The 13141-nt window shown below is 39.9% G+C and overlaps 2 protein-coding genes and 2 non-coding genes across 4 annotated transcripts; 3 read left to right on the top strand and 1 right to left on the bottom strand.

Annotated features, from left to right (window-relative positions):
• On the bottom strand, nucleotides 1-4346 carry LOC135488906 (L-seryl-tRNA(Sec) kinase-like). The gene is made up of 5 exons (XM_064773834.1): nucleotides 4022-4346; nucleotides 3326-3623; nucleotides 2681-2873; nucleotides 2190-2362; nucleotides 1-1740 (listed from the first exon to the last, which is right to left on the bottom strand). Exons 1-5 carry the CDS (start codon nucleotides 4214-4216, stop codon nucleotides 1538-1540), a joined length of 1062 nt encoding a protein of 353 aa, XP_064629904.1. The 5' UTR covers nucleotides 4217-4346; the 3' UTR covers nucleotides 1-1537.
• A 317-nt stretch (nucleotides 4347-4663) lies between these two features.
• LOC135489077 (eukaryotic peptide chain release factor subunit 1) lies at nucleotides 4664-13008 on the top strand. Its single transcript, XM_064774228.1, has 10 exons — nucleotides 4664-5060; nucleotides 5388-5563; nucleotides 5818-5957; nucleotides 6415-6553; nucleotides 7030-7220; nucleotides 7679-7808; nucleotides 8348-8503; nucleotides 9184-9248; nucleotides 9525-9672; nucleotides 10104-13008. The coding sequence occupies exons 1-10, from the start codon at nucleotides 4975-4977 to the stop codon at nucleotides 10187-10189; spliced, it is 1317 nt and encodes a 438-aa protein (XP_064630298.1). The 5' UTR covers nucleotides 4664-4974; the 3' UTR covers nucleotides 10190-13008.
• LOC135490544 (small nucleolar RNA SNORD34) lies at nucleotides 7431-7510 on the top strand. Its single transcript, XR_010447735.1, has one exon. It is a non-coding gene; the product is annotated as a small nucleolar RNA SNORD34 (small nucleolar RNA).
• LOC135490546 (small nucleolar RNA SNORD34) lies at nucleotides 8810-8886 on the top strand. The gene has a single exon (XR_010447737.1). It is a non-coding gene; the product is annotated as a small nucleolar RNA SNORD34 (small nucleolar RNA).
• Nucleotides 13009-13141: the final 133 nt, after the last annotated feature.

Here is a 13141-nt window from a genome sequence, read left to right as displayed (position 1 = left end):
CCCCCCCCCAATTGAGTGTAACTGAGAAGCTTCAAATCCAACTAAAATAAGCAGTATTCAAATAACTAAATAATCTGTCATGGAAAAAAATAAATAAAGCGTTATGGAATCCAACATAAAGGCAGTAAAAACATTCATTTGGGGGTGTTGGCTTTTTCTAGATTTAAACGAGGGACGGAAAAAATAAACCTTTTGCAAATGGGTTAAGGTTTCAACAAGTTGCAAATTTTCAGTAGGCCTCTATGATTCTTTTTCATAAATTTTTCCACAGTTTCATTATGTATTCGTCACTTTTTTGATAAACTGTGCTGATATACCTATAATAGTGGTATAACTTGACTAGAAACATGTACAGATATCTCTTCGTCGACAATCAATCATTTTATTTCCCTCTTAAATTATCTGATCGCGTCTATCGAACAATTTGACATATCCTTTTTGAATAAAACAATAGTTTGTAAACAATGCCCTCAATGAGACATCTTTAAAGGACATTTCAAACAAATAACATAATCCCAAAATAAAAACTGGAAAGCTGAACTCGCTTCGTGCGGAACCAAAAATCTGGCCAAATTGAAATGTCTCAGAGCTGTGCAATTAGTTTGCACTGCAAACAACTTAAAAAATAATACATCTTACACAACTTTCAAACTGGAAGTGAAACCTTTCTGGATTTTGTTCAACTTCAAATACACGTATTGGCAGTTATTGGATTCTTTAGCAACGGTTACATTATTAATTACATACAATCAACTTTGGCACAATTTCGTTGGGCAGAGTATTTTCTGCCTCAACTTTCAAGAGCAAGTCTTTGTCTCCAACGGAGATGAAATCAAAGCTGAGCAAGAAAAACAGACCAATCACAAAATAAGCAAACAAACATTGATATTTTGGTTTGAAAATAAGTATTCCCTAAGTTTCAACTTAGAAGTTGAAAGGAAGAAAGAGGACAGAAGTCATCCACAAAGCAACTTCACCAAGTTCAACACTTGAAATACCAGTGCACGAAATCTGTTTTCCCTTAGCTTTTTTGTGTAATACCTATTATTGGTTCGACTGTGCTATAACAATATGCTTTCAACAGAACGTCGACAATAACATTTCCAAATTGGCAGGTCTGAATCCGAAGCCACAAGTGAAAACTGGAAGCTACATCGCAAAGAAATAGTGACTGGTCTGTTCTTCAAGAATTCTTCAAAAATTACAAGAAACTTTTGTATTGAACCTTTGGAAAGCAAATAGCGCATTTAAGTACTTAGAACTGACAACACTTAAACTACTTACTGGAGTACTACTACTAGCATAGCAACTCGCCAAAAAAAACATATAACATGATGACAAGAGGCATCATCAATTGGCAATGCCTACTAACTCCATACTCATTTTGCCCCAAGCTTGTGGGAATCAGTTCAGAATCACTCCACAGCAGGAACCTTCCATTCCTCCATAGCTGCGACCAGCTTTCAAGACAAAACCACAACTATCTTGATGTACCATTCTGTCAAAACAAACTTTGACGGCAAGAAGCGCTCCTCCATTATCTTCCTTGCCAGTGACCAAAGATATCTGTCAAGTAGCGGAAGAGAAGACTATTCGGATTCTTGCTGGCGTCCTTTGTTTGACTACAACCATCTGGGATCAAGATCTTCCCAGCCTTCAGTTCGTCGAGAAGTTTGCTTCGCATGTGGTTCAAACTCGAGGCAAGCGATTTCATGTCGTTCTTTGTGAGTTGACCAGAATCTGAAATTTACAAGTATGATCATTTCTCTCCTCTGTGAATGCCAATTTGGAAAGTCTGAATTTTTCATCAAAACTACTGACAAATTCATGCAATAGAAGAATGAAAAGGATATTCTATCATGTGTTTCAATCACAGCCAGGAGTTTACATGGGCTCACTCAGTCCGGACGATTATTGAAGGAAAAGAAAGTAAAAGTCAGCATCTCAACAGTCAACATAATCAATGGATATTTGCAAAGTGGGAAGCAATTACAGTAGTATCTCTCTATCTAAGGACACTCCTGGGATTGAAAAATACTGTCCTTCATTGAGAGGTGTCCTGATTACAGAGGTCAGTTTCACTGCAAACGACCAATTTGGGACCAAATGCACTGTCCTTAAAAGAGAGGATGTCCTTAATGAAGAGGTGTCTGCAAAGGGAGGTTCTATTGTACTTCAACAGTTCTTACCCTTTGCCTGGGACATTTTGATTGATACAAGTTTCCGCAAGACCTGGTCACTCTGGTGAAGAAGATTCGTCGAACAGATCGCCTGGGCTACAAGTTTGGTGTCTGAATTCTCTGCAGGAGGCGGAAGCACGGGGTTCTCCATGGCACGTTCAATGAGGTAGAGTACATCCCATCTGAGAAGAACACAAATGTAATATTGACAAAGCATGTGCTTTACCTTGAGTGGAGAGGAACAGAACTGGGAATTGAATTTCGGCGAGTGAGCAACTGTAAGGGCAAGGGCAATTTTAAATCTCAGCCAGGTTTAAACCTTTTACTTCATGTCCCTGTTCAAGGAACTGAGTTAACCAACATTTGTAAGAGCAGCAGGAACGACTAGTGACTTGTGCTTTTTTTATCTAAACACTTCTTCTTTCTCTTTTGAAATTCTACACTGAAATTGGTGGCCATCACCGCTTGTGGACAACTTAAAACTTCTGAATGCTACTCACAAATTCCCTCCCATATCAGAGTCCCACAGCATAGAGTTGGACTCCCAGGAGTTGGAGGTTGGATCAGGTGGCTCAAACCTTGATGCCATGTTGATAATGACGTCATCTGGAACTCTCATAGTCCGCTGTATGTTGCGTCGAAGTGTCGTCTCTATGGAACATTGAAGACATAATTGGGCAAATCCACATTTGTCTGGAATCGGAGAATAATGGACAAACTTTAAAAATGTTTCGATCCACTTACCTCAATCAGGGGCGGGGTAAAGTGTTTTGATCAACATAGCCAAACAACTCCTTCATCATTCTATGGAATGATGAAAGAGTGGCCCTACTGGCTGATTCAGTAGTTTCACATGGATGCACCAAGTCCCACCAGGAGAATCTGGAGACATTAGAGTTTCAGCTGGTAATGCCCAATTAGCCCGGGTAATGCCTTGTACCCCAATAACATGAATAAGTAAAAATCCCCACCTAACAGGCATGACTCGGAGGAGTGTTTGGCTGGAAGGTGTTGCAATCTGAAAGTCTTGTGTGTCATACATGGGATAACGTACAACGCAGCATAATATACATGTACGGTAGTTCTGGTTCCGACACTCAACTTGGAACCTGATAATGCAGTATAGTTCATAGTACCCAACTTACACTTCTTAGCCATCTGATAGTACTCATAACGCATGCTTCTGTAGTACATGTTGTCATCGATCAATATGAGGTATTTATTCTCGTTATCTGGATCTTCACCATCAACTTCCATCATCCGATTCGGATCCATTGCTTCAATTTCCAGACCGATGAATTTACGGAACTTTTCCATAACAAGGTAATCAATGTCAATAAAATTCAAATCAAAGATGTCCATCTCCACTCCCTGCCGCATAGTGATGAGGTGGTCGACACATTTTACAATTTTCTTCCGATATTCTTTCCACTGGGAGGGCTTCTGAAAGAGGATGTCAATTTCAAAATTTAAAACATTCCGCAGTAGGCCTGTGTGCGTCATGAGATAAGAAAATGTCTTCAACAACCAAGCAATTGTGAACAAATTGGATTTACAATGCAATATACATTCCTATCCTAATCTGTTTTTGACGCTGTTTTCTAACACCACAGATTCCAACAGGAATACCAAGTGATGATGGGACTAGCAATTCTGCAGTTGCTGCTCAGGTGCATTATTCGAAGTCATTTGATTTGTTGAGATCTTGTTGGACTAGTTTCTCTTTGTCAAAATTATCCTTAACCAGCCCCGTGTTGGGTCCGGTACGGACGCGGTACGTCGTCACATGCATGATGATGCAAGTAGGAAGTGACATGATGATTGACTGATGAAGTGCATACCGATGAATCAACTTTTCCAGTGATCTCCAGGAGCTTTTGTTCAACATCAGTGGACAGTATAGCATCATAACAAACATGGTATGTAACATATTCTGGACATCGGAGGGATAAATGTTCACAGAGGCCTTTGGCAAGGGTGGTTTTCCCACTTGCTGGGAAGCCACTGAGGACCAATATGCATATTTTCGGCATCATTTTATGTTGGCGGGATTCTGAGTATTTAGGACGAATTGGTGAAAACACTATGGACACAGTTAGATAGTAGCTGCCACGTCAAAATGAGAAAAATATTGAGAATTTTTTCGCCAGGCTGCCATTTCATGGGCGCAGCCATCTTCTCTCATGAATTATGGGAGAAATTTTGACCGAAGTCAGATCTAAGAACTCTTTTGATTGGCTGTCACAGTGGTTCTTTAAAATCTGTTTAAAGCGTGTTTCTTCCATAAAATCGCGTTATTTTGGCCAAAATTTGACGAAACAGAAGGTTTTGGATCTATGTAATGCACAAACATCACTCTGGTTCACCTATAAAATTGAAAATAAGGTGGTTTCCTGAAGTCTCTACTGCGGCTTTAAATAATTAACCAATCAACGCCAAGGTTTCTTCCGCCCCAGGATCCCGGACATGCCGGAACGGGGTGACGTCAGGCCGGTATTCACATGTTCATGGCGTAGAAGTCCACGCCACGCGCTTCAGAAATTGCACAATAGTGAAGGAATCAGAGAAATAAAAACATCTGGAATTGAAGGTCGCACGTCTTCCAACGGTGGGATCTTGTAAAACCTTGATTGAAGCGATCTAGTGGCCTGAAATCCGATTTATCACCGAAAGGCTGTGACTATATTTGCGCCATTTTCGTAGAACTAACTCGATCGTCACAGACGTAGACACAGTCGCTGGTTCAGTGAAGTGGGTGGGCGATCGTCGTGACTTCACTGAAAAAAATCAAAAAATGGCTGAAGGAGAGTCGAACGCTGACAAAAATGTCGAAATGTGGAAGATCAAGAAGCTCATCAAGAGCTTGGAGGCAGCTAGAGGGTAGGTGTCGACTCCCTTCGTCCATGCTGGGCCGACCAACCCAAGTCCACGGGACCATGCAGTCAGCACTGGGACAACAGACTGAGATTTAGCGTATTTTTGAGAGGCTAGTAACTGCGGCTGGGCTGATTTGAGTCGAGACGTTTTAGGGCCTATATATTCTTAATTCTAATTGATCACTGAGCTCTATGATTGTATAGGCCTAGGCGGCAGGCCTAAAAATAAATCCAGTGTATGCGATATCCTCGAACCGAAGTAATTTACATATGGACATACTCATTGCATGTCTGGATAACCAGCTCACAGTGTATGTTTTTCTATTTTCAGAAATGGCACAAGCATGATCTCCTTGATCATTCCCCCAAAAGATCAGATATCACGAGTTGCCAAGATGTTGGCTGATGAATTTGGAACGGCATCAAATATCAAATCTCGAGTCAATCGATTATCTGTTCTTGGGGCAATCACTTCTGTACAACAGCGATTGAAGTTATATAGCAAAGGTTTGTATTGACATATAAATAAATAAAAGCTATTGGTGGTTGTGGTTGATGATTAGATTTGATACTCTATTAATGATCTGCTTGGCATATCTTTGTCAACCATTGCACTTGAAGTCAATTATGAATAGAATTGTTTTAGCTTCCATCATTACAATACATGTAGCTTTCATGCAAGGGGGCTTCTCCTATCGTCTACATGTACCCCAAACAGTTTAGATCCATAAGTAGACCGAACAAGATTGCCTTTATTTCAGTTCCACCCAATGGTCTGGTCATCTATTGTGGTACCATAGTAACAGATGAAGGAAAGGAAAAGAAGGTCAACATTGACTTTGAGCCGTTTAGACCTATCAATACCTCCCTGTATTTATGTGACAACAAATTCCACACGGAGGTATGTAAAATCATGGGAATAGGGAGTGCATGAAGAAGTACAGTAGAACCTCCCTTAGCGGACACCTCTCTATTAAGGACACTAGTTTTGGTCCCAACATGGTGGTTTCCATTCAATTTGACCTCGCTAATCAGGACACCTCTCTATTAAGGACAGCACTTGTCAGTCCAAAGGGTGTCCTTAATAGAGAGGTTCTACTGTAATTCATTTTGTGGCCTCTCAGTGTTTTTTAGGACGACTTGTCCAATTATATGAGACATTGTTCAACTTCAAGGGGCCAAAAGGTCACTCCTCAAGGAGAGCAGCCTATCCAAAAGTGCCCAACATCTTTGACCTTAATTCTATAATGCTGTTGGCCTAAAAGCATTTCAAGGAAAGGGTTCTAGGAAGAAGCTTGCTTATACTTCAAATGATATTGCTTTACCAGTTGAACGCCACATTTGAATGTATTTTTCAGGCCCTGACGGCGCTTCTAGCAGACGACAATAAATTTGGTTTCATTGTGATGGATGGTAATGGTGCATTATTCGGGACCCTGTCAGGAAACACTAGAGAGGTTTTGCACAAATTTACAGTTGATTTACCGAAGAAACACGGTGAGTTAATAGACACAAGAAGAAGACAGCAGAGGTTGAAGAGCTGAGTTTCTTCCCACAAATGTCAACGAGAAAGACTAGATTCGGCTAACCTGGAAACTATCTAGCAATAAAAAGTTTTGGTCTTCTGTGTCTGAGCACTAGACAAGACTTTAAAAGTGAGAGGCAAGGGATCTGGCAATGAACAACAACTCTCTTAAGACTAAGAGCGAGTTTGAGTTCAAGTGACCTTTTCAATCTTTTGGACAACCTGTCTTTAAATACAATCATGGTGGACTGCCACAACCTACATCATAATCTTTGGGACGCAGCAATAACAACCTGAGTTCCTGTAGACATGAGACTATGACAAAAACAAGACAAATAATCTGATGAGATGTCCCCTCCTCGTGCTGGGAGGTTACGCTGAGTGCTGTTCTTTCCAACTTTGCTTTAAATTTGACATGATTTCAGTGTCAAAAATCTTTTCTTTTCAGGCCGTGGGGGTCAATCTGCCTTGCGTTTCGCCCGTCTTCGTCTAGAGAAGAGACACAACTACCTGCGAAAAGTCGCCGAGACAGCTGTCACTTTATACATTACCAATGACCGACCAAACGTTGCAGGGCTTGTGCTGGCAGGATCCGCCGATTTTAAGACTGAGTTAGGCCAATCTGATATGTTTGACGGAGTAAGTTGATGGCAGAATCTTTTTATATGTCAAATGTCTTGGTTAAAAGATGTGCTCTTTGCTGCCTTAGCCTATATTCTGGCAATGAGGTTTAGAGAGCGTCTGTGTTTTATCAAATTGAGAGCTCGCCCTTCAAGGCAACTTTGGTTGCTGGATAGACTTACCTTTCTTGCTTGGGATAAGTTTCTCGGTATTTCTTCCTATGGTATACTCTGTCGATGATGATTTATTATTACCTACATTGCTTGATGTTAAATCAGATGAGAACACAACATTTTTCTGAGACAGAAAGTTTACAAAGAGATTGAAATTAAACTTGTAAGTCTGGCCGTAACTGTCACTTAATACTTGTTGTGGTACGTATGTTTGCGACTGAAATCAAATGCTGAAGAAATAACGTTTCTTTACCAGCTGATATGCAGAAAAATAGTCCTTTATCTCAAATCTCTTCCTGACAGCGGCTGCAAGCTAAAGTGTTGAAAATCGTAGACGTATCATATGGTGGTGAAAATGGCTTCAACCAGGCAATAGAATTGGCAGCAGAGTCGTTAGCAAATGTCAAATTTATTCAGGAGAAGAAACTCATTGGTATGTATTTTCTAAGTTCATTAGCAGTCGATTGTAGGATATGTTGATGATGAATATGATGTAATATGTTTGTGCGAGAAAGGGTAACCAAATACGCCTCTATCCACAGAGACGAACGAGACAGGACAGTTGTCAGTATGCTCGGATTTTAAGAACTATTTCAACTAGTCCTCCATTGCTGTTCATGTCGTGAAAGGGAAGTTCTCACTCTCTCTTCTGTAGAAGACTTTTGGGCGAAGTGATTGGCAACTCCTTTTAAAATCCTTGAGGAGTCGTATGTCAGTATGCTCAGATTTTCAGAACTATTTTAACTGGTGTTCTATTGCTGTCCATGTCGTGAAAGGGAAGTTCTCACTCTCCCTTCTGTAGAAGATTTTTGGTCGAAGTGATTGGCAACTCCTTTTAAAATCCTTGAGGAGTCGTAGCAGATTTAATTGCGGTCTACTCCATTGGACTACAATGCTTCTCGTGTGTATCACTGCGCTGAACAAACGAGGCTGTTTTCCTGACTGGTTGTTATTACAGTACTTCTATTCCAGGCCGCTACTTCGACGAGATAAAGCAGGACACGGGGAAATATTGTTTCGGTGTTGACGACACTTTAAAAGCCTTAGAAATGGGTGCAGTGGATATGCTGATTGTTTGGGAGAATTTAGATATAATGCGATTCGTTCTGAAGAATCACAATGTTGATGGTAGGTATTCGCTGTAAAATATCGAGTATGGAGCTGCCAGGCTGACAGTTTGTTTCAAAAGGTCACACTCACACAATGTTTTTTTAAAAGGGCATTTTTGCAAATTTTGAGTAGAAGAGCACACTTTAAGAGGAAATTAATGAAGGAAAACATTCTATATAACCAAGGAAAAGTGGGGGGGGGCATTTAGGCTTTTGCATTCAATGAAGTCTGAGCTTTAGACTTGGGAGCTACTCAACTGATTTTGAGTGTTTGGTATCATGAGCGCAGTTTGATAAAGCAAAAGACGTAGGGTTTTGGAACAGTTCTGTCGATGATGATATAATTTTACCTACATTGCTTGATGTTAAATCAGCTGAGAATAAAACACATCCTGAGACGGACCATACATGTATAGCTTTGATGTAAACTGGATAAAACATTGATGTCAAATTTCAAAAAACTTCACGACTGTGGGTGCTACCTTTGAATTTGAAACTGTACAACAGAGATTCCATTCATAAAATGAGTGACCTAATCTTCCTCTACACAAAGAAGAGCTTTTCGGTGGAGAAATTGCTCAAAGCTTCAAGTTTCTGCCGGAACCTTCACAGTGACTAGTAGATCCTTGTGGTCTAAATACTCGACAAATGATGAGATTATTGTGTGATTCGAATTCAATTGCAATCACTTATTTCCAGAGGAGCGAGTGCTGCATCTTAGTCCAGAACAAGAGAAGGACAAGACACATTTCCTTGATCAAGAGGTATGTACTTGACGATTTAAGATGAAGGTTTCTTGCCAATAGAGTCCAGAGCTGACCAGGTTGATGGAGAGCAGCCCACAGCCTAGGGACAATTTTGTCAAGGCCATGACACTAAAGAGTGGTAACTGCGGTTAATTGTAATCGTATTGTTATAAAAAGTAAAGCCCAACCATGTGTTGAACATCTGAGCTTTGAACCTAGTTACAATACCACCATGATTAACTGAGTTACAAATGTTTTCCATTTGATGATATTTTTCCAAATCATTCTTTACAGACCGGAGTAGAACTTGAATTGGTCGAAAGTAGTCCTTTGTTGGAATGGTTTGCTAATAACTACAAGAAGTTTGGTGCCACCTTAGAAATTATCACCGACCGATCCCAGGAGGGTGCCCAATTTGTAAAGGGATTTGGTGGCATTGGAGGTAAGCATGAATTCTTTCAACGTTGGATGAGGTACTGAAGGGTAGCATGGTGTGAAAGACTTTCTTACACCTAAGACTAAGTATTTGGTTTACAATTGCATTCTTGATTATATGACAGAGCGTTTGATTTTGCTGTTGTTGATTTTCAGCTCAGTTGAAAGCAAAGCTTTGCATCTGCTGGCCTAGTTTGCCTCATCTTTGGGGTTTCGAGATATCACTTAAGGGTCGTGTTGAAAACAAACAAAAACTTACTTGTTAGTGATTCAGAGTCTTGACCTTATGCGGTGAATCAGGCACTCAAACCACTGCGCTCTATTTTCTTGTGAACTAAAGCAGTTCATGGCATGTGAATGAAGTCAAACTCTGTACTAAAATAAGTTCTCTAATAATAAATCTTCTCCATACTTAAATCATATTTTCTCGTTCTCTAGGAATGCTGCGATACAAAGTTGACTTCCAGAGCATGGAATTGATCGATGGTCTAGAGGACATTGACCTAGATGACTATGATTACTAAACAGACAAGCGGCAATCACCAATGGCAGTACAATCCCTATTCACGGACAAAGAATTTAAATGTAGGAGTAGGATCCAACTGGATAATCCTTTATGACCCAGTTCTATTCACTTAATGATAGTTTCTAATGCGGGGAATCCACCAATGTGATTTTGCCTGCAGCAAGCTTGGAGTAGGAGGTGGTCAGTCCTCGTTATAGTTACCTGTAGGTGACAGAGAGCTTCACTTGCTGTTGCGAATCATTTTTCGCAGGGAGGCTGCTGACAAAATCAGTTAGACCAACTAACTAAAATTCAACTCCAAAGCATCTCGCATCACGGTTGCTAGCACAGATCAATTGGTGTGTTTCCCGCTTTACTTGACACAAATAAAAAGGTGGTAATTTCCACGTAGAGTTGGCCTGCCTTACATGTACTTCAAAGAAGTGAAGTAACTGAAACCAGAACAACTAGTTTTTGACACTTCCACATTTTTGCACCGTGGCCCTCGCCAAAAATTACTTCCAAATAGGGAAGAACTGGATTAGTTGGCAGTAGATATTCCACACGATGTAGAATTTCATTTTAGATTGAGTCTGTGAACTTGCAAATATCTGTTTAAAACATGTATAAGAAAGCTGAGTTCAATTACGGTTCTTGAAATCATTCAATGTACGGTAGAACCTCTATCCTTGATGGATATCCTTGGGACTGACAGATGCTCTCTTTTTTAGGGAGGTATCAGATTGTATTGAAACTACCCATTTGGGATTTTTTAAGTCACTTCCCTTAATAGGGAGGATGTCCCGCCAACTGGGGTGTCCACTAAGAGAGGTTCTGCTGTTTATGTAACACTATCTAACAAGGTGTTGTTGATGGCGTTACCTGAAATACATTTTGAGTTCATTAATTTTAAGATTCGCTGAATTTCCTCGAACATAGAGGATTGTTAATAATCAAAAACTAGCTGAATAGGTGACATTCTAAATGGCTTGGTGCATGCTCGAAAAAGGCTTTCAAATACTTTATGTTATCATGTGTTTAAGTTTTGGGGGTTGGATGTAAACCGAGTAGTTCTGTACATATAAGTTTATTCAGGACAAACAGTTGTCAATGTGGTATAAGGTGATGGTGTGAGGTATAAGTTCATAACAGAAAAGTTGGGTTTCGAGTTGTTAAAAGATCACAGTTGGCTCCCATAATTTCCTTTCTTTTCCCAATTTGAATGTAGAGTGTACATTGAGTTTGTCTCTCTGATTGACTTTCTGATCAAACAAGCATTTTCAGTTATTGCATGGCAGTTTAGAACTGTGCAGAAACAGAAAATGCATTGAACGGTTGTTTAAGGCTGACGTTACATAGGCCTCATTCGTTCACTTCCCACATGTCACGTTCCAGCTTTACTTAACGTTCCTGTTAAATTGCCAGATGGTATACCCTGTTTTGTTGGGTCAGGTTGATGACCTCGGGTAGAAAGGAGTTAAGAGTGTCTTTCAGAATTGTATGCTCTGTTGGCCAGGAGTAGCAATACGAATCACAATGATTCCATTAAAGTCTTAAGTATTAGTTTTGTGTATCTTGATTTTGTCTGTCCACTACAAAATCCTGAATGGAAATGTGACTACATAACAAAATGATATTTACTACTCTGTCCAATTTGGAAAGACAAGAAAAACGGAGACTAATTTGTAGTGTGTGAAATTAAATTAGTTTTGGCCTTTTCAAAAGTGAGCTTTCTAGTAATGGAAGGTTTCCATGCACATGTGTCCATTCCTTTGCTTTTCGTTTATGGATATTGCCATTGGTGTCATTGTTCTTGTCGGCAAATAATAGCGCTAGCTATGTTAAGGAAGAAATAAAAGTACATTCTTTTCTTGCCTTAAATCATTCTCTTCTGTAAACAATACACATTTAGGTCATAAAAAGTTATTTTTGCAATTTTTTTTAATCAGACTGCCTTCGGTCAAAATTTATATACTCTATTGCAGGTAATTGACACTGCTTCTCATTCACCTCCCAGCAAAGAAATTGCGCTGGTGAACCAGCTTTGTTTTTAGTTTTCGACACTTGTACTGTTCTTGCAGTAATGTCATGCTCACTCTATCTGGTCACCAGTACAGGAATGTATTGGAGCAGATGGATTGCTCGCATCTGATCGTAAATTACATCGTAAATGTGATTGGATGGCAATTCATAGACAGATTTTGGTGTTTGGATGCTCACTCAAAATTCAAATGAAACTTGGGGGGGCGTCAAGTAAACATTTGGTGCCAACATGTACGTGAAATGTATCATTATCAGATATGTGAGAACAGGAGGTTCTGTCTGAATTAATGTCAATGAAATGTACATGTATTATGCAAAGTTCGTAGAACTTATGAATCTGGTATCCTGTGTAAAATTGTGGTCAGCCTTTGTTTCTTTATTAAAGCAGGAGTGTGGTAGGTTCTGGTTGAAAATATAAGCCATGGTATAAAAGATGCCATCTCCACCATATTGGGCGGCAAACATGTGACAAGGAATAGCAAAAAAGATGACTTTATATGTAGGATATAGCAGCACTCTGCTCTGCGACAGCACATACCAAATGAAATTTTGTAAAGTTTATGAGCATGTCGGCTGTTGCCCTGGTGTTGGGACAAGTCATTTTGTCCTGTATGCCTTCATGTTCGCTGTCCACATTGGTGGCCCTGCATTTCATATGTTGGCAATTTGATTTAACAACACCTGCTTATCATTATTCGTAACACAGTTCCTTTCTGCACTAATTGGAGAATCATGTTCTAAATGATGACCCCCTGCTGTATTTTAATCATTTCACCAATAAAAATATATTATTTAGTTCTTTGTGAAGCTTCTCTTTGTGACATCTGAGATATTTTCGTACAGATCTGTGCTCGGGGAATTACCAGTGATGCCAGCCATCCCTGGCCACTTGGAACCTCCGTTTTGCTGCAAATCTCTAGATTTTTTC

This window comes from Lineus longissimus, chromosome 6 (genome assembly GCF_910592395.1).
Source record: "Lineus longissimus chromosome 6, tnLinLong1.2, whole genome shotgun sequence".
In the NCBI taxonomy this organism is placed as follows: domain Eukaryota; kingdom Metazoa; phylum Nemertea; class Pilidiophora; order Heteronemertea; family Lineidae; genus Lineus; species Lineus longissimus.
Note: the sequence above shows the minus strand (reverse complement) of the source record. Positions and strands in the feature narration are given on the sequence as shown.